Source organism: Coptis chinensis, chromosome 3 (assembly GCF_015680905.1).
Source record: "Coptis chinensis isolate HL-2020 chromosome 3, ASM1568090v1, whole genome shotgun sequence".
Taxonomy (NCBI): domain Eukaryota; kingdom Viridiplantae; phylum Streptophyta; class Magnoliopsida; order Ranunculales; family Ranunculaceae; genus Coptis; species Coptis chinensis.
In genome coordinates this window covers 25929547-25951721 of record NC_141458.1, presented here as the reverse complement: position 1 = coordinate 25951721, position 22175 = coordinate 25929547, and the positions used below count along the sequence as shown (strand labels likewise).

Sequence of the window (22175 nt, the reverse complement as noted above, 5' to 3'; positions counted from 1 at the left end):
TCTCATCTGGTAGCTTGCCCTCCTTGTTCGTGTGTAGTAGTCAAAGTTTATGAGGAAAACTAGTTCATGAACTTTTGACTCCGAAGATTTTTACGTGAAAAAGAATATCAAATGCAAGAGATGAAGCAACGGAAATAGAATTATGAGGCAGCAGATTGCTCTAGGAGGACTCTTAACCACAGTGGTTCCATGAACTGCTTCACAAAGATTAACCCATTATTAGCGATGACCAACTGAAAACATTGTACAAAGATGGAACCCATTAGCCATGACCAACTGAATATAGCCATGACCAACTGAATACATTGTATGACCAAGTGAGTGAGTGTCTGAGTGAATACATTGTAGTGAGTGTCTGAGTTATAATATGATGATAGGATGGTAGATTATTCTAGCATGAACTGATTCGTTGAATTTGTTGGTTTCTGAACGAGTAAATATACCATAAGGGCCCAGCAAATTTTCTGATACAACTGAGGATATCGTGTCTGGCATTCACAAGAAAACAACTTTAATAGCACCAGTAAATCTTGAATAATGCCAAATTTTTACAATTTTCAGTAGTTGTAAAACAAGCCTAAACGTCTAGGACTTAAAATAGTTACAACAGAGCCAAGCTACGCTAAGGCCACTACCTTAAGTTAGGCATATTGAACAATGGCTCACCATCGCAAATAACTTACAATAACCTGCTCAAACGTCTACACCTACTCTAGAATTGTACATCAACTTACACATTTCCCTCTACCCCTACCCCTGCCTCTCCTACTGTTTCTAGCGACTTTCTTTTCCACTTGTTTTTCAACCGTAGTGTTAGACCTCTTTTTCACACTACGACTTGAAACTGATGAAGTATCAGGATTCAATACATCTCTTGAGTTCTTGCTAGAATTGTTTTGGGACCCACTGGGAATGCTATCAATTTCCTTGTTTACTGGGATTTCAACCGAAGCCTCACTTAGAAGCTCACAGGATCCTTCCAATTTGCCATCACTTGAGCTGATTAGTTTATGGGCCCCATCGTTGCTTGCTTCCGGGTTTGACGCTGCATTCACTCTGGCAGACAAACTAAAGAAAGAAAGCTTTATCTTTTAAATACAATTCAAACCACGTAGTAGGAAAAAAGAATGGAAACCTTTGAAAGCACACCTTGCTGAAGAAAAACCATTAGTATCAATTCTATCTCTCGATCCATTTAGTTCTTTTTGCAATGCATGATCTGCCTGTGAATCTGCAACCAGATTTAAAATTGGGATGAGTTAGCAAAAGATGACATAACAAGGGTAAAATCCTACATAATCACAAATACTTATATAACAAGCCCAGCCCTGTGAAATACGAAAATTGTAGTTTGTTTTGATAGGTCACACGGCGACTTACAAGGAGAGTACAAGTAAATGCATTTGTAAGCGGAGGGGGTAAGCCAAAATGGACATGGTCTGAGGTGGCGAGTGTACAAAATGGTGTGGGATAAGTTTTATTTGATTGATCCGGTTGAGAAGATTCTTTTGTTCTACAAGTAATCACCACTTGAATATCCAGTATACAGGCTTAAATGAATTACATACCATCAAAGGAATCTGCTTCTTTCAGACCACAACACTGATTTACTTCAGAAGATCTTGTCACTTTCATCCCCTTTGTGTCATTGACTCCAGTCAAATCATTGGAATCACTGCAATACAAGAAACCAATGAAGTAAAACAAAGAGTATACAACCACAACACAGCAAGAAAAAAAAAGGGGCGTGTGTGTGTGTAGGGGGGGAATCAAATGATAAATAAAAAGACCCTCAAGATTCAACAAATGGTAATGGTCTTTGTGTCAAGTAATACATTGCATTGACATTAAAAGAAGCTATCTGAGCTTTGCATCAAGTTCTTGCTTTCATTATTCAGCCCTAGAAATTTGTCGCATTTCAATGTTCTAGATGTCAATAGTGTTTGGTCACAAGTATTACTTCAAGTATCCAGACAAGAGTTCTCACAATTCACAGCCATGTTTTAGCCGTGGGACTTATTATGTCATTACTCTAGAACTAATACTCAACTGCGACAACCTTTTAGATATAATGCACTGCATAACAAAGTGGAAGTATTAGGGTTTAATTACATACGTCCCAAGCTACCTCTCATAAAAAAGATAGGGTGCATGTAGTCTTTCAAATTCAATACTGCTATGATGAGTAATTGCTTTTTTTTCCTTCTCCTTTTGCTTCTTTATAGCGTTCCTACGCTCTCTTAATATTCTTTTGTGGTTTTAGTAATATGAACTGTGGTGGGGGGATGCGCTAAAATAAACATTGTATACTTCGCATCCTTCGAAGTTAACTCAGAAAATCATACCAGGAAAAAGAAAAACTTCACAAAACATCTAAACTGTAGAAGAGAGAAAAGTAGCAGTGAAAAAAAAATGAACAAGCCCTAAACACAGTTAATCCGTGATTAGTGTGACAAGAGCTCCAGAATGAAGAACTAACCTTCCTAACGCAGGCTTGACATCTTCCACCACACCGGTTAAATGAGAGTCAAGCAAGAGAGCTGACTGGTCAAGAAGACCTAACATAATTTGTTCAAGAGTTATATGAAAAAAATAATGTAGCCAACAATTGTTACAAAGAGAAATAGCAACATAAAATATGAGATCTAGACCGATAAGCTGACAAAATAAGTTGTATGGTGGACAAAGAACAAAAATAAATGAAAAGGTCTGACTAGGACTGAAGACCCTGCTTGAAAGATTGAACCATATTTCACTCTGGGTAGGTACTATTGCTCATGAACCAAGTTACCACACTCTACATACAGGTTTTTTTTTTGGATAATTGCTCTACATACAGGGCTGAAGGGCCTCAAAAGTGGAAAATTCACTTCCCAACATTTTCCAACAATGTAGGGCGCAAAAGGAGATATACAACAATATATTGGTTTACTTATATACAACAGTGATGCTGGTTTACTTATAGACTTTCCTCCATCTGACTCCTAGCATTATACATTCTTCTTAATCAGATTAACGGTTACAGCAACCGTTTTTCAGAAGTTTGCACTCTACAGTCAGTTTTTAAAAAGTTGCATCGAGGCATTCACCTCAAGCAGGGGCAAACCCAGGATTTTCATCCAGAGGGGATCAAGCAAACAAACATGATTTTTATATTTTTAACTACAAGAAAACTTGGGCCTTGGGTAAGTGATCCACATATATATAGAGAGAGAACCAACAAAACCTACAGCCTTGGATAAGTGAGATTTAACTTTAAAGTGAAGAACACACTAATACAAACCTAAAAGACAAAACCTACGGCCTTGGATAAGTGAGATTTAACTTCTAAGTTGAGAATACTGATAGCAACCTAAAAGACAACTTATTTCATGGGGGTCTAGCTAATAGACTTGGTCCAAAAAACAATTCAACAACCATAATAATATTTCAAAACCCAACATAGGTCCGCCAAATGGCCTCGAGGCACGCTTCAGAGCCTCATACCAAACAATTGCACTAAAAGATACACCCTTACAGGTAATGCAATAGGCGTAAATTCTTCAAACTGGGTTTCAGAATTCATATGACAATTTCTATCTCATATTTAAACTTCTAATTTTATTTTGATTCGGTTTTCCGTATAACTTAATAACACATGTGCCTCATAAATTTTATATAGTTTATATTTTTATGGATTCCTTTAGGGTGCTCTTACACCTCAATTACCTCTGAGCTAAGTTACATGGACACGGATAGGTGCGTCCATATCCAACACCGTTACGAAGTGTTTGATATGGCGAAATATCAAAAATTGAGGTGCATCACATACAATGTGTCCGAAACAGACACGTGGATACATATCCGACACTGATTATTTTTGAAATATGACGTGTCCATGTTACATAGCCTCTGAGGCTCCCGGTGCCTCAAGCCTCTTGTGCATTTTTTTGAACAAACATTGTATACAGTATCCCAGAAACAGTTAAAAACACCAATAATTTAGACCAAGGTAAGTAATATAAAAACAAAAATAAAGCATTCCTCTAGAGGAGAGACAATCACCCTCAATTAACATTATCACTAAAATTAAAAAAAATTAAAAAATAACACCCTGAATTATGATTTTCATAAATTAGAGTACTACCATCATGTGCCTCAGACACTAGATCTTCCACAGCAGTCTTTCCTTCCAGGGATACCTGTGCACCTCTCAAATCCTACAAATGATTAATAAACATGTAAGTTTGAGGTTTACAATATACTTTGTTTTGCAATTAAAGAAATTAAACCAAACAACAAATCTGGACGGCCACTTCTAAAATTCATGCTATGCAATCAGAGGCATGCCTAGACTCTAGGCTCACCCCTTGAGCCTTGAGCAATTTCGTGCCTACCTCCTAGGTTACCCCAGCCAATGCACCTTTAACTGCCTAGGAATTGAGTGCAGGACATCAAACAATTCTTTTTTCGGCCATTAATACAGAAAACAAAAATTAAAATAAAGAACTGACTTCAAATGATATCGGAAACTGGTAAGTACCACAGTAACCAGGTACACCTGTGACCAACCTGATTTAGTTCATTACTCAGTATAGGAAAGCTGGTGCTTAAGGCTTCATTGCCTGATCCTTCATACAGCGGAAAGTCGCTAGTTGTAGCCAAAGCTGCTGACAAATGTGCAGATTGATTCACAGAATCTGTCAACGGTAAAGACTTTGAATATATGCTACCCAATTCCACATCTCTTTTCTCAGATGCTGCAGAGGTCTTGCAATCCCTTTGTGAATCATCATTCTCTGAAAGAGGTTGTGGAAAATCTTCTGTTGACTTAAAACGCACTCTTCTTGTTCCTTCCAGAGTATTCCATGAATCAAAAGCAAGATAGCTCCTTTTCAAACCCTGTAAATATGCTTTATAAATCAACGTTGGCTGTTGAAATAATGTAGTTGATAATAAGGAATTAAATCTACTCACAAGTTGAATTAAATCTGTGCTTTATAAAATATGTAGTTGATAACAAACAAGAGTTAATAACACAATACTGTCACTCAAGCCGCACCATTAAGGAACTCCCATCCAAAAATAAATTGCTCCCATCTATTTATTCAATTTGCTCCATTCATTCCTATTGTCAATATTTTAGTCTCTTTCCTAAACCAGACTGAAATTTCAGATGTTTCATCAATGGGGTTTCAACAAACCAACTACTAGTGTAACATAAATTGTTTGAAGAGGTGAGCAAAAAAACTTAGAAGTAGCAACCTAATAGAAAGAAAGCAAAGAAAGATTCAAAATAGAATATTAATGAGGGTAAAGCACGAGTACCAACCGAATATGGTGTCTCTTCCTTCAAAAGATGTGTCCCAATTGGTGATGATGATTGAAATCCAATACGGCCTATGGTTGGTGATGCCCACGGTGGGCGAGATTTCATATATGATTTTGCCATAAGCACAGGTGAACCTGATTCTCCTTCAGTAACCTGCAAAACAGCATAAAAACCATAATCCATAAAAACTTCCCAAGAGTCACCTAGTCACAGTAAGAATAAAGTAATCGCTAAAATTGCCTAAAACAAGTTAAATCAGGACCCATTGGATATGTAGGTGCAACTGTGCAAGTCTCAAAATCCTAGATAGAGAAATAACTCTAGCAGAAAAAGGTACTAACATAGTAACATGTAACTGCTTCAGAGTTGCTGGACAGTACTTTGTGAAAATGGAAGAAAGAACAAATACTGATGATTACTTATTTTGCCAAGCATGCAGTAAATGTATCGATAGTTTAGCATTTTAAAGGAGAATCACAGAATATTCTTGTCTATCATTACAAGAAACACATTTATGGGATCGAAGCGCTTATGTAGTTGTGCTTCAACAGTCTTGTCAATTACGTATGTGTAGTGAGTGCAGCAGAAGCAAGATTCCTCTTATGGCTGTGTTGAAAGACTAGGATTGATCAAAAGTGTCCAGCAACCCCTGAAGTGCAGGACCCAAGATCTTGGAACCCATCCCACCTTCACCTGGGAGAGAGAGTCAAAGGGTTTACCTAAGAAAAATGCCTTCTCTCAAAACTTCATTACATTTTTTTTTTTCTTATAAACATTAAAAAAAAAAGAAAAATACTTCTTTATACATATAGGTTTTACAACCCAAGCAACTAGGCACTAGAATCAGTAATATGTCACTACGCCACTTCAGTAGTCTCATTGCCTCCACCTCAAAGAAGACTTGTTTTCTCTCTGGTCCAGCTAGGCGGGGAACACCACTGTCTACCTGCCGCAGGGAAATCGAACATGGACCCAACTATTCAAAAACCTGGCCCGAAGACTCATCACCAGGCCTAAAAATCTTAGGGTTAAAACTCCCCAAACGACGGTAGTTACTTCATTACATATCACTTGCCAATCTACCATTAAACTCAAACTCCAAATAGAGTTCAACCTCTTCCTCACAATAGCAACATTGTGGGAAAATATATAAATTACTAACTTGATACTCTTCCTTGAGCACGAATTTGCTTACACTTAACAGTATGTGCAGTTAAATACTGATAGTTCAATAGTACCTAAGTTACATTGACACGGATACGTATTTCTGTCTTCGACACGGATACAAAGAGTCAGACACGGCAAAATATTAAAAATTGAGGTATATCACATACAATATGTGTCTGTGCTGTGTCCGACATAGACACGTTGAAAGGTATACAACACAGATTATTTTTACAAAAATGGCGTGTCCATGTAACATAAAATAGAACTATGGGGTTTTCTTCCATTTAACCGTTGCTGCTGTGAATCCAGAAATACTTATTTCTAGGAGTAAAATACCAATTGCTTATATACAAAAGAGTATTTAGTTGTATGACTACAAGGAGCAAGACATGAAGATTGAGTCCTACTTCTGACAACCCTATTTCAGTGAAAACACGCTACTGGGATTTTCATATCCTATTGATGGAAAAAATGTGTGGAGAACTTACTGAGTTATGGATGATTATCGTGAGGATAGTATCATAGTAGGATATTGTAGAGAATATACTGACATAGAAGAGTTTGGCTCAAACAAACACAAAGAAGAAGAGTGTTGCTTTTGTCTACGTGGGGAATTTATTGGACAGTGGAAACCAGTTTTCCGTACTATCACACACACCCTTATCCACTCCACAGTCCACACATGACTGAGACTGAGAGAACCAAAAGAAAAGGCAAACATCTTAGAAGGGTCTTGGAAATATGGAGCTAAATATAAAACTACAAGTTTGAGACTGAATACAACCAACCATATTCTGAAAATTAAGTTAACTTTGTAACTAGTCGTCATTACATTGAATTCAGAAGCTCTGCGAGCCTGTGATCAGGTGGTGTTGCATTTAGATTTGATGAAATTTTACATGGCTGAGGCATTAGTTATTGCTCTCCTGCTCAACACAAACACACAGACACCCACCATACCATATCACAATATTAAGAATATAAAGGAAATGTGTACGTAGTCTTAAAGATATATTGACCTATAATTGGGTGTCTACAATACCTACTGAATAAGATCATAGAAGTTACAAAATAATACAACTCTAGAGTAAACCACAAATTGAGAACTCACATTTGTCATAGTGGCACATAAAAAGACCAGTATATACACATGATATTTATTAAGGTTACACAGGAAAGGATTACTAACACTTGACAGCATAGCAGTATTTGAGGCGAAGGTTCCTGGGCTCCTATCCCACTGTGAATATGATTCCAACTTCTTCTCTTGCACCCATTTTTTTGCTTCCATAACAGCTGTATTGCACATATCAGGCGTGCAAACCCCTAATCCAAGAGCCCCATGAGAAACCTCACCCTCTTTCAAAGCAGGAGATTCCATAACACGAGATTCAACAATCTTCACTATTCTGTTGCATTCATCCCTGATGAAAAGGAAGTCCCATTAGCTTAGAAGTTTGAACTGTAGGAAAATAGATGGCTAAACCATAAAAATTTCAGCAATTTCCATTATTGATTAAAGACAAAAAGTTTCCGTATTACAATCTTTCTCACCCTAACTTAGCAACTAGAATATAAAAGAGACGGAAGTGACCGAGATCATCGCAGAATTACGAAGGTCCCACAGAGATTGAAAAGGTAATAACTACCTCAAATCCTCAATGCAGCAAAGACAGATTTGAACTTTTCTTTGGGAAGATAAAATAACATACGGCTTTAGATTAACAGCCATGACAAAAGAAACCATCATAACTATCATTATTATTATCATCACATCAACATCATAGTTATAGTTATAGTAACAATGCAACTCAATACAAAAGAAACTAAAAGATACAAATCTAAAAAAATATGAGATATAAGTACACTATGAGTTCATAACTAGATGTCGCTTAGGTTTCCTTTCTATCATTGCCTGAAAGGAAAGGTAGTTTTAGCAAAAAAAATGCAAAAATGTACTTCCTGTTTGCCTTTTCTTGTAAGCAGAGGTATGTGTGTTGCCTGCTTGTATTTTCCATTTTTTTAGGTGGGGGTACTTGGGTGTAAATGGGTTCTGGTCCTTGAACAATAGTTTTTACTAGCCCTTGGTGTGAATGTAACACACTAATACCTCCTACTTTATCAATGCAACACTTTTATCCAACAAAAAGAATGATGAAACCAAATCATTTATGAATAAATGTAGGGAACACAATCTTTTTGTAATACCGGCATTTGACCAAATTTTGGATTCTAAAAAAGAAACCTAGACCCACTTTAGAGCAAGATAAGAGCTTTTTACGGTAGAGATACAGATACAGACACTACTGACTAGGAGTCCTTTGTTTGGTTGCTTGCCCTTCGGTTTCGCTTTGTACTTGAAGGTTATCATGACCTACTTTATCTCGTGTAAGAATATCTCAAAGAAAAGAAATAAATTAATATTAGTTCAAAAAAAAGAGAAAAGGAATAAACTTAGTTGTTTTATCAGTAAAACCTAATTCACCAACACAAACCTCCTTAACAAAGGCACTAAGATATGTTGAACACAAATTAAAAAAGAAAGCCTTCAAGCAATACAACCTGCTATAGAGGATAAGCAAATTTACATTCACCCAACCTAACATGAGGTCATCTAATCTAAGACCTTATCACCCTGACATCATTAGAATCCCAAAACCAAAGATACAACTCTACATTCCATATGATTTTCTGAATGGGCGAGAGAGTATCTTCAAGATCCTTCGGTTCCTCTCCAACTTACAGACCAGCACAAGGAATGAGGGAGCAACCTATATGACATTTCTCGTAATGAATACATATCCGGACGAGTTAGGATCCAAAACTATGAATCCAGCACTCACCTAGCTCTAGAAACTAGACACAAAGTTAAGATCTTGTGGGAACATGTATCTTTTATAGAAAGGGAAACCAGATTGAGACGCTTGATGAATATAGTATTTTCTCCATTAGGTGTCCAGATATTTTGTCCGGATATTTTCTAAAAGCCTATTTCTATCACCACAAGATTCATACTCCCCTCCCCACTTCCCCACATATTCCTTCAATCCTAACCATCACATTGACGCTACAACCTACGGGATAAGATATACTTTCAGTTATGGTTGTTTAATTGATAGTGGTGCCAAAAGATTAGAGGCCAAACTAACTAAAAGATAAGTATTTGTCAACAGTTAATCTCATCATCAGCAACCTGAAGCGACACATACAAGTAACACATCCGCACTAAAGACGCGACTGTGCTTAAAGCACGCTTTCAAATTTTGGAAGCCGCATTTTTTGACTTTGCAATTCGTTAGACATCAGTTTGTGGAGTTTTGCGCCCAAAAGCTTTTCTTCTTAATGTTTTAATAGATAAATAACCATAAGTCCATAACTACTGGACAACTCTACACTTGTACAGTCAAGGCCAATATTCAATGAATGTGCTATGATGTAGACATGTAGTAGATATTTGTCAAAAAAGTCTTTTCTTTCTAGTTCCTTATTCTTCCATTTCGCCATATGACATTATCAAGAACCCAGTTACAAATCAAGTCCATTTTTCTTATAAATTGTATTATTTTTAGTGAAATACACAACCAAATATACACAGCATAAAATAATTTATAAACAAATTCAATTTTACAAACGAAAAAAGAAGGTCAAGTATATATATATATACTTTGACGCTCTCGACACGCTTTGAATAATTGGAAATTTTCTTGTTGACACTTTAACGCTCGCGCTTCTGCCCTCACTCATGCTTTATGCTTTGGTTACTAAAATCTCATCCGTGAGACAGTCAAAGGCTCAATTGACAAATCAAACGAGACCAAAGCAAATCTTCAACAACAGTATCTATTTTGTAGGTCGGTAGATCCTATATTTGCATCCTTTAGCACAAAGAGAAAAGTACCAAAATCTGGTAGATGAACCATGGTCCATGAATCAGAACATAAATATAACTAGGGCCTATAATGTGGGTTCTCTAACTTGTAATAGATTGGTGTACTATAGAATAGATATTTTTCGGTTGGCCAATTTCAAGAAACAATTAGTGGTCAAAATGCAGTTCACAAGAGAAACACTGCCCAGTTTTAAAAATCTGTTTTTCTTCTTTTTTTGGAAAGGTAAACTATATATAATTTGATATAACCGAAGAAAGATTACATAGATCAATAGTCAGCAAAAATCAAAAGAAACGAAAATCCCAAAATCCTAAATCCCTAATACATAAATCTAAACTGATGCTTAAAAAAACCCCCAAACCCTGTTTTCCACGTACAGCTTTTCAGCCTCTGCAACCAAAGTTGCTGTCACCCATTACCCACGAGACACCCCTGACCAGATCCCTCTCCAGTCTCCACAAACCATTCTAACACATCCACCGATGAGATCCTCCCCTCTTTCTCACTGCCACCTACTCTTCTGTTTCCCAAACTCTCAAAAAACATTGTATACTTCACGTGTTTATTGCCCCATGTCTTTTACCCTCAATACTTGCCAAGAAAGGTAACATGAATGGAAGGGGGACATTTGAGGAGCATCAAGTATTCAGAATATTCAATATATAATTAAATAAATAAAAAATGACAAATGACAAAAACTAAAGATAAACGATCACAGATATAAAATGTGATGGGACTGCAAATATCCTCACCTACCTTGAAAAGGTTACTTGCATAAGTAACCGTTCAATGGCAACCTTGGTTTCATCCTTCTGTGCTATAAGTTGTTGATAATTCTCAGAGCACTTGTTTGCTTCTAAAGTTGCACCATTCTGCCAACATGAATAGAACAAACCCCAATTAAAATTGCTTTGACCACCTGAAGAGTCCATAAGTTGTTGGCGAAGTATAAACCGAATAGTATAATTTAATAAAATTCTGTAAAGATATACTATAGGTCATTCTGTTGACCACTCTGACTCTGACAAACATTCCCTTCGTTCTCAACACACTTCCTCAATTCTTGTTGAAGTTCTCATTGTTTTGCAGCATTTAAGCTAAGTTACATTGACACGGATACGAAGTGTCTGACACGGCGAAATATGAAAAATTGAGGTATATCACATACAATGTGTAATGTGTCCAATATGTGTCCGACACAAACACGAGGATATGTATTCGACACGGATTATTTTTAAAATATGGTGTGTGAGTGTGTCCATGTAACATAGCATTTAAGTAAAGATTCCTACCAAATTTCATAATCATTTCTTTCAAGGTTATATATTCACTGATTAGTAACGAGATTAACCACAACATAATTCAGGTTATTTTTTCACATCATAAGGATGATACCATATCCACATACATTATACCTAGCCTAGGAATGTGGGCATGGCCTGCATTACATACTAAGATAAATACAACAAACTAAAAATGTGTCAGTGCACATTCCATCTTGTTTATAATACTATGTCGTAATGCCTGTAAGACACAAGGCCCAAAATATCGATATCAATCAATATATCGGTGTACCCAAAAACCGATATATATCGGATATATCCATTATTTTGGTGACTATTCCAAACTATTTAAAATATCAAAAATATCAGATATATCGGACATATAATATCGGAAATATATTGGAAATATCGGATTTATATTAAAAAATGGTCAAAAAATCAACCGATATATATCGTAAATATCGGATATATCGATTATATCGGCGATATAAAGTTTTATATCGGAAATTCCGATATATATCGGAAAAAAAGAGTTCTATATTCGGTGGATATATGTCGGAAATATCGATGTCGGTGTACCAAAATACCGATATATATCGGATATATCGGCGATATTTTGGTCCATGGTAAGACATACATTTGTTTGATGGTAATGTGCTAACTTTAAAAGATGAAAAAAAAATTGACACTAAATGTTCATATAAAGCATGCATGCCTGGAGAGAGAGAGAGGGGTGGTCTGCACCTATCTCAGATCATGTCATTCAAATTATCTTGCACAGGTTATAATACTTATTAAAACACTTTTATTTCCAACAGAGAAGATAACTTGATCAAGGACATGTAAAATTGATGTTTTCCCTACCAAGTTCCGGTGACAATTTGTATGTTCACGTTCAAAATGCTTTAAGAGTTTATGTTAAATATAACAGCGATTTGAGAATATTGTGCTTCTGATTGGTCCATTACAAGTGAATCTTTGAGGGGAGGAGAAAAAAAATGGTTATAGAGAGAGAGAGAGAGAGCAATTAACAACTAACTTCAAAAGAGTTTAAGTTTAAAAAAGAAACGGGGGATAAATTCCAATTGAGCATCTATGACCGCAGCATTAAATAATTATCAAAAAGCCTAAACCAATCAGAACTCTTATCAAGTTTCCTGTCAATTAGCAGATGAGAACAAACAAGTCATAATAGAGTTTATCTTCGGAGTTTGTTCGGTAAGTAAACTCTTACCTGATTTGATCTATCTTTTACTTCAGTTGACATATAATCATCATCATCATCATCATCATCATCACTCTCATCCTCTGCATAACAGAATCAGATTAAAACATTAATAAACTACAAAGGAGTAAAGTAAAGCATCATATAAGCAACCGATTAAACTATCTGTATGCTCACTGCAAATGAACTAAGCCAACAGTGAAGAGTGTGCGAGTGTGTGTGTGTGTTTGTTTGTACTTTTATCTGTATAAATGTACTTAAAATCAAGGACAATGTTAAAGGGACTGCCAAACCTTTCGTGTAAAAAATCCATACAACAGAAATTAAGACAGGTCCAGTAAAACAAAACATGTTGAGAACTTCATTGCGTAAATCCTGATCATAAACCCATGCCAAAGGCACACATACCAGAGGCACATTGACCAAATAACCCGCTCTACCTTCTATACATGGCAACCAAACTTGCATCGTACTGTATTTCTTTACAAGCCATCTTTAAAATAGTTTCTTGCAACAAACCAACTTGTCACATAGCTTGATTTCGCAATAAATAAGCTCCCAGCTTCCCACAACAATTCTCATGTAAAGCTGACTTCCAAGGGAATGCTGTCAGCCTGTTGTAATCACCTTGCACTATCACTATTAATACGAGCTGCCTAATAAGAAAGGTTCATCTCCCTCAGTTTCTAGTGCATGGGCTACCATATCATCATACTCGTTAACTATTAGCACTCTAATCATCCTCATCCACAATACAGATCCAGGGGTTGTTATGTTGTTGTTAACATTGACCAATCCTTTAACTGCTTCTTGTTGTTCATTAGTTGTATCAGTTAAGACATCACTAACCATCACTTAAAAGAAATATTCTTCATCTCTACAGAACCACCTGAACAGTCTTCCTTGACTTGTAAGTTGTAACTCCTTCTAGCCATGTGTCGCATTGGTATTGATGGACTTCTCTTGACACGTGTCGTAGCATTTGGTGGTGATGATTATCTCCCTTACAGGCAGGTTGCTCTCCTTGATGTGAAAGCATGTTCATAATGCATAGCAATTTATTTGGCTCCCTTGATAAAACATTAGTCTCGCTTAAATCACATATTAACCTCGTGTAATGCATGAATCGCCACTTTTTAGAGTCTTTTCAGGTCAAGTTTTTGAAGGCCACAAGGATCAAAAGAGAGCTCCGGGCATCTTCCCACATTTTATGGAATGAGCAGAGGCCTGGTTAGCCACTGGACATTCCCTAAAATTTAATTATCTTAGAAAGAATTCGCAAGTCAGAAAAAACCCTTGAGCGCCATGTCATGCTTAATTTTGCCAATACATATCAAGAGCAATGCTATGAAATCACATTTTCCTACTACTCTTCTTTCTCTCCTCTTATAATATATTCTCCCATCTCGCTGAAGGTGACACATTACTACCTTAACTTCCATGAACCTGCACAACTGCCTTATCATTATTCCACCCTACTTAGGCTAAATCCCACCAAATCTTATGAAGTATTCCACACCCTAATTCTGTGGGGAGTTGTTTATAAAATAACCCATGTTCCAAAACCAAGAATAAGTGAATAACTATTTCTAGACAACATCAACTTGCTCATGTAAAGGCTGCATTCCTCTTAAACAACCAAGATAGCAGTAGAGCACTAAAACCAGCGGATCAGCAACCAATCCCACCACTACCAAAAATACCATTTCTAGAAATTTGCTCAAGGACACAAGATCATACATTTCATCTTGCTAGAAGCACATCCATTCATGACTAACTGCACAGAGACCCTTGATGAATCCCTTCTTGAGACACAATAGTATTTAATGCCAATAAAAATTATGCTTACTTTTTACTTTCTATTCTCCTATTGATCATTTAGCATAATCAATCCTTAATGTCTCTAATCATTTAGCATAGATCAATCCTTAATATCTCAACTTCAGACACCAAGGCAAGACCATCCGACTTGCATTTTTCTATTTCCCCTCTTACTATCAATCCGTAACACTAAATTCAATTCCTCCCTTCACTCCTAGAAAAGCACAAAAGCAAAAATTCATTCAAATCGACGATAACCTTTCCATTAGAAGTATACAAACAAGAAGCTCAACAGCTTAAGTAGGTCAATAATGTAAGATGACAAAACTTAGGTTTTCTCTGCCCACTAACTTTACCTAAACGATAACGAAACCAAACTTGATCATACCAAGACTGAAAGACATCTCAGTGATGAAAAGGAATCTAGCCCATACGTTTTCTCATTTCCCTATATACCCTTTATCTTACAGAGACCCTTGATGTCTCCCTTCAATGGCAATACGATTTATAATTCTCTACTCGAAATCTCTTCTTCCGACATCAGACTATAACATAATAATTTGTAGCAAAGTAAAAATAAAACATGCCCAAGTTACAGAAAAGAAAGTTGAATTATTATTACCTGAAGAAGAAGAAGGGGAATCAGGAAAGAAGACAGTGGAAATCATTTTGCCAGCACCAGTAATAATTCTAGAAGCGGGTGAAATTAAACCAAGTAATTTTTTATTATTATCAACGGGTGATGGCAGCTCAACTACTCTTCTTCCTCGTACCATTTTCCCACCAGATTTATTGTTTTCGTTTTTTCTCGCCCTAAAAATTCTTGACATGTTTGCTTTGAGGTCAAGACTGGAAAACAATGAAATGATTTCTAGATTCTTTTTGTTTTGTTTTTAGCGGTTTTTTATGGTGAAGTGGGTGTTTGTGATTGGTTGATCATAGATCTCGTACGATTTGTTCAAGTAGCAGTTATTTTTTATTTTATTTTTTCGATAATGGCAGTTATTTATTTTTTGATAATTGATATATATAGGTCAGTGTAATTTGACTGGTCAAAATCATTTTGGGCTTTTAAAACGAGTTTTTTCAGCATGATCATTGATTTACCATAGGCTTGGTAAAGTCTTGGAACCAGTGTTTATCCAAAAAAAAAATCCTATAACCTGTAGCGTTCTCTCGTTTGGTAGGCCCATGCACAAAAAAGATGATAATTTCAATTTCCAAAGTGGATTCCATCGGTCACTCATCAAATTGGATTGGCCAACCCCTCAAAAAAAAATTACAAATTTGCCATCAAAACCCACGCCCAGCAACCGATTCAACCGGTCTCGCCAAAACGAACCCTCCCGCCCGTTTCTATATACACTCAAACCCGTTTCTGTATACACTCAAACGACGTGACCATTTGAGTGTACATTCAAACGATATGGCCCTGTTGTTTTGGTATACATTCTAACAACATGCCCACGTCGTTTTGGTATACACTCAAACGACTGAGTGTATACTTAAACGATATGGCCAAGTCGTTTAAGTGGTTTGAGTGTATACTTAAACGATATGGCCAAGTCGTTTAAGTGGTTTGAGTGTATACTTAAACGATATGGGCACGTCGTTTGAGTGGTCATATTGTTTGCGTATACACTCAAATAACTTGGTCATATCGTTTGAGTATATGACCACGATATGACCAAGTTGTTTGAGTGTTAGTGTGAGTAATACTCAAACGATATGACCACGTCGTTTGAGTATATACTCAAACGATATGGACACGTCGTTTTGGTATACACTCAAACGATTTGGTCATATCATTTTAGTATACACTCAAATGATATAGTCACTTAGTTTGAATGTATACCAAAACGACGTGGCCATGTGTTTGAGGATACACTCAAACGATATAGTCACGTCGTTTGAGTGTACACTCAAACGACTTGGTCATATTGTTTGTGTGTGCATTTTAGATTTGGCTAATTTGGTATCACATGCAAGCGGTATGGCTGGGTCGTTTAGGACTTATATGGGGCGATATGGTGAAGTCGTTTGGACATAAACACCAATTACATTTTTCTTATACATAAACACTAACATTTTTCTTATAATACAAATAATTAATCGATCATAAGTGTATAATAATTTATTTAAACAATTATGTGTAAAATTGAATTAGTAATAATCAAATTATCAACACATCCGAATTGAATTAGGAAAATTGAAATCCGATTTAAAAAATTGGGTTAGAAACAACACAATTAGTTACACCAACACAATTACATGCACTTTGCACTCTTTATCTGTTATGACATAGTATCTATATAACCAAGTTAAAGCATGTAATCAAACATGCTAAAATCTAAAATAATAATTTGTTTTATATCTAAACTTGTTATTATTATTATTATTTTTTCAATTGTGAATCATAAACTAGTTTGGGATTTGGAGTTCAGGGTTCAGGGTTTAGGGTTTAGAAATTTTGTACCAACATATTTCACTTAATTATTTGAAATAATAATTTGTTTTATATCTAAACTTTTTATTTTTTATTTTATTTTTAAAATTGTGAATCATAAACTAGGTTTGGGGTTTAGGGTTTAGGATTCAGGGTTTACAAATTTCGTACAAACATATTTTACTTAATTATTCAAAATAATAATTTGTTTTAATTTATATCTAAACTTATTATTTTTTATTTTCTTTTTCAAATTTTGAATCATAAACTAGTTTGGGGGTTTGGGGTTTGGGGTTAGGGTTCAGGGTTTACAAATTTTGTACCAACACAAAAAAAAAAAAAAAATCAAACACATTTCACTCAATTAACCAAATCTAAAATAATAATTTGTTTTATATCTAAACTTGATATTTTCTATTTTTTTTTTATTCAATTGTGAATAGTAAACTAGTTTGGGGTTTAGGGTTTACAAACATATTTCACTCAATTATTCGAAATATATCAAATTTTCAAATATATATAGAATACTCATTACTCCTCCTTGCTCATTTTTTCATCAAAATATTTACTCCTTACATAGAATATTCAAGTTTCTCTACATACTCAAGTTTCTCTACATATTAGAATACTCAAGTTTCTCTAAATGGAACATGAAGATGAAGATGAAGCATTTGAGGTAATGTTTGAGATGCAACAACAAATTAGAAAAGGAGAAAATAGAAGATATGTTGAAAGTGAAGAAATGGAACAAAATGTTGAAGGTCAAGGTGAAGAATTTGAAGAATTTGAAGATGTGACTAGTCGAGCAAATGAGATGTCGAGAAATCGTTAACAACAAAGTGCAAACCTAAATAATGAGGTAACACTTGATTAAAATGAATACAAAACACTTGATTGATTGAATAAATGAATGGATGCAAAACACTTGAATGAATGCAAAGCCTGAGTCCAAACGACATGGCTAGGTCGTTTGGAAACACTATAGAACGACATGGCGGTGTCGTTTGGGAACACTATAGGATGACATGGCTGGGTCGTTTGGGGACACTATAGAACTACATGGCCAGGTCGTTTGGGAACACTATAGAACGACATGGATGGGTCATTTGGGGACACTATAGAACTACATGGCCGGGTCATTTGGACCCTCTATGAAACTACATGGCTGGACCATTTAGACTAAATTTAGTTAAAAGTTCATTTTTTTTCTGTGACTTTGAAACTAAATGCAAATTTTTTGAGACTCTTGTTTTATTCTTCTATATGTAGAATTCTTTGCCGCTATCCAGGAACCGATCCTCTGCAAACTCGAATGATGTGGATTGTCAACCGATTTTAAGTGATACAACAAAAAAATTTACTACGGAAGAGGTATGATTGAGTAGGCATTGATTTTTTTTTTTTAACTTTCTAATTGTAATTTTATTAGTGTATTAATAATAGTTGTTGTTTTTTATGTGTTTAGGTCTTTCATACACGTAGAGAGGCAATCAGTTAGGCAACTGCTAGAGGAAGACAAGTTAATGTTATTGTGGTCATTGAAAAGTCGGAGTGTGCCAAGGGAAACCGAGCAGCAAGGTTGAATTTGGCTTGCGAGTGCTCGGGTGTGTATTGGTCACACAAGAATGAAGGTGAAGGGAAAGCTAATAAGAGAAGGCCGGGAACCAAGAAATCGGGATGTCCATTTAAGTTAAAAGGTGTTTTCCAACGCGGCACTGTTGATAGTTGGAAAATATAAGTTAGAAATGGTATTCACAACCATGTATTGGCGAAGACCCTTGAAGGACATGCATTTGCTACTTGTCTGACCGTTCCAGAGTTCGAGTACTTGTCAGAGATGAGTAAGTGTGGAATAAAGCCTAAACAAATTTTGGATTCCATCAAGAATAGGTATCATGATAACATATCTAGTATATCCCAAGTCTACACTGCAAGGCAGAAGGTGAAGAAATTGGATATGAACGGTCTCACACAATTGCAGAGATTGCGTGAGTTGTTAGCAAAAGAACATTATTTTAAAGAGTTGAGACAGGATGAGAATACCGAGGAGATAACGGGGTTGTTATGGGCCCATCCAGAAGGTGTTAAGTTGGCTCGGACTTTTCCAACAATTTTCATGTTAGACGCTACCTACAAAACTAACAGGTATCGGTAGCCTTTCGTACAGTTTGTTGGGATGAGTTCAACGTGGAAGTCTTTCACCGTGTGGTAGGTGCTGCTTCAGTCTTAAACAACAGTTGACTATGAGGGGGGCCTGCATCATTTTAGTGGCTTGCTTAGTGACATAAGCACATCCGTGATCGTGTCTGATAGGGATTTGGCCCTGATGAGTGTCGCTGACAAAATTTTCCCTAGCGCACACAAGCATCTATATAGATGGCATATCGCTACATGCGTCCTTTCAAAATGTTACGATATTTTTCCAATTACAGAACTTGTAGAGAAGGCCCAATTCTCGTGGAACACTGTAGTCAAATCAAAGACAAATGTTATTTTCCAGCGTAGATGAGATGGTTTGGAAAAATATTACAGGGTTGAGTACTCCAATTTTGTTAGTTATTTGCGAGAGACTTGGTTTCCTCACAGGGATCGATTCATATTTGTTGGACTGACCAACACATTCACTTTGGGAGTACAACGACCAATAGAGTTGAAGGGTCTCATGCTCAGGTGAAGCGTGTACTAGGAAATGCAAATTGTCACGATTTTTTGAGTATGTTTAGCTTAATCCACCCGATTCTAGAGATCTAGATGTCTGAGATTAGAGCTACATTCGAGAGAAGTATGATTGTAACTCAACACCACCACCGGATTCCTTTGTTTCGTGAACTTAGAGGTCTTGTCTCACGTAAGTGTTTGGACTTGCTATTTGAAGAAATAGATACCCGCGAAAAGCGTGTTAAAGATGGATAGATCATGTGTTGGTGTTATTTGCGCACGAGCCATGGACTACCATGTGCTCATGAATTAATTGAGTTTGAAGAGCAAGAGCGGTCCATCCCTTTGACTGCTATCAACCCCTTTTGGAAAACATTGTCTGCTTCTCCCAATGTATCAGTGGGTGTTGGTCCCGATGTTACACCTTCGGTGGACTTGTTCATGAATAGGTTTGCAATGGTTTCTGAAGAAGAGCAAAAGGTTATGATTAGGAAGCTTATGGAGATTGCCGTACCAGAAAGTATATGGCTAGTACCGCCTCGTGAGGAAGCAAAAACCAAAGATCGGCCGAAAGGTAGCTACAGCAGAAAGCTTCCAACGGAGGATGAGAACTCTTCAAAACGAGATCCATTTCATTTTGAACATTCTTAACGTGATCATGAGGAGTGGGTCTCGTCACAACCAAATACTACGCCAACTCAAAACACCCACACCACACCAACAAATAAGCCTTCTCCAAAAACACAAAAAACAACCACACCAAGAAATAAGCTAGCCTCCAAAAACACCAAAAACAATCACACCACGAAATAAGCCTTCTCCAAAAACAGCCACACCACGAAATGTGAGAGATGGGTTAGACTTTGGAAAGACGGGGGGTCCTAAGGATTATGGGTTGGATATTCCTGAAGAAATGCATAAATACATTGTTAGAGTCCATGACCCTGTTGGCGATGACAACTGCGGTTATAGAGCTTTTTGCATTGCATTAGGAAGAAGTCAAGAAGATTGGCTGCAGATGAGAAAGGACTTGTACCAAGAGCTTATTAACAGCCTCCTCCTTTATTGTACTTTGTACAGTCAAAGTGAGGTTGTTTATGCGATGAAGGAAATCCTACATTAAGAAGGTTACGCACCCTTAAATAAGTGGATGAGCATGCCCTTTGGTGGATACCTATTTGCTTCAAGATTTAATGTTGTCCTCCTGCATTTAGGAGCTCATCAGTGCTTCCTTATCGTGCCGCTAAGAACCCAAGCAAATCCTGAAAGAGTGACCCAAGTGTTGGGTAGCGCACATGTTGGTGAAAATCATTTTGTCAATATTGAACTTGTTGAAGATTGTCCGGTTCCTCCAATAATGCGCCAATGGCTTAGAGCTCGATATGATATTGCTGAAAGTTGGAATTTGGCATTGACAGCAAGGCAATTGCAATTTATGACATTGAACATTCCCAATTTAATATGGGAAAATGAGCCCGTTGAAGACCCAACAGTACATTTTATCGACTAAGTTGTTTGTATGTTGTCGATACGATATTTTGATGTAATTTGATATTTTGATGTAATTTGGAACAAGTGTAATTTGATTTGATTTTTATGTTATTTGGAAATAATGTTAGAGCTTTTATTTGATTTGATTTGGAAATCAAGTGATCAACTAAGTTGATTTGGACGGCAATCGAGTGATTTGGAAATCGAGCGATCGACTAAGTGATATTTTGATATAATTTGATATTTTGATGTAATTTGAAACAAGTGTAATTTGATTTTATTTTTATGTTATTTGGAAATAATGGTAGGGCTTTTATTTTATTTGATTTGGAAATCAAGTGATCGACTAAGTTGATTCGGACGGCAATCGAGTGATTTGAAAATCGAGCGATCGACTAAGTTTATTCAGACGGCAATCGAGTGATTTGGAAATCGAGCGATCAACTAAGTTGATTCGGATGGCAATCAAGTGATCGATTAGTTGATTCGGACGGCAATCGAGTGATTTGAAATAATATTCGTATGTTGTCAATAATGACCGAAACGACATGGTCAAGTCGTTTGACTTTTATACCAAACGATGTGGCTGGATCGTTTGGGCTTAAAGGCAAACGATCTGCCGAAGTCGTTTGGCCTTTATAACAAACGATGTAACTGGGTCATTTGGGATTAAAGTCAAACGATTTGCCGAAGTCATTTGGTATAAAAGGCAAACGATCTGACGAGGTTGTTTGGCCTTTATACCAAACGATACGGCTAGGTCGTTTGGACAAAAAAAATTTGAAAGTTCATTTCGTTTTTACAACACTTTCATATTCATCAAATTCTACTTAATCATCATTCAAAATCAATATTCCACTTAATCAAACATCATTCAAACAAA

The 22175-nt window shown here is 36.4% G+C and overlaps 1 protein-coding gene across 2 annotated transcripts; it reads right to left on the bottom strand.

Annotated features, from left to right (window-relative positions):
• Positions 1-460: 460 nt before the first annotated feature.
• LOC147508865 (flocculation protein) lies at positions 461-15697 on the bottom strand. 2 transcript variants are annotated; one of them, XM_086601227.1, is made up of 11 exons: positions 15320-15697; positions 12886-12959; positions 11125-11240; positions 7668-7902; positions 5312-5464; positions 4552-4881; positions 4127-4199; positions 2480-2558; positions 1569-1675; positions 1150-1231; positions 461-1068 (listed from the first exon to the last, which is right to left on the bottom strand). In XM_086601227.1, exons 1-11 carry the CDS (start codon positions 15525-15527, stop codon positions 726-728), a joined length of 1800 nt encoding a protein of 599 aa, XP_086457353.1. In that variant the 5' UTR covers positions 15528-15697; the 3' UTR covers positions 461-725. The 2 variants fall into 2 exon arrangements, with proteins under 2 accessions (XP_086457353.1, XP_086457352.1); XM_086601226.1 differs by having other exon boundaries at positions 1150-1238; positions 1570-1675.
• Between the last annotated feature and the right edge of the window lie 6478 nt (positions 15698-22175).

Bases quoted from the DNA above. Each gene is read 5' to 3' on its own strand.
- LOC147508865 (XM_086601226.1), bottom strand. From the start codon at position 15,527: ATGTCAAGAATTTTTAGGGCGAGAAAAAACGAAAACAATAAATCTGGT. The intron at 4,882-5,311 runs GTTGGTACTCGT...GCATATTTACAG, and splicing joins AGGAAGAGACACCATATTCG to GGTTTGAAAAGGAGCTATCT. The intron at 1,239-1,569 runs GGTATGTAATTC...ATTTTAAATCTG, and splicing joins AAGAAGCAGATTCCTTTGAT to GTTGCAGATTCACAGGCAGA.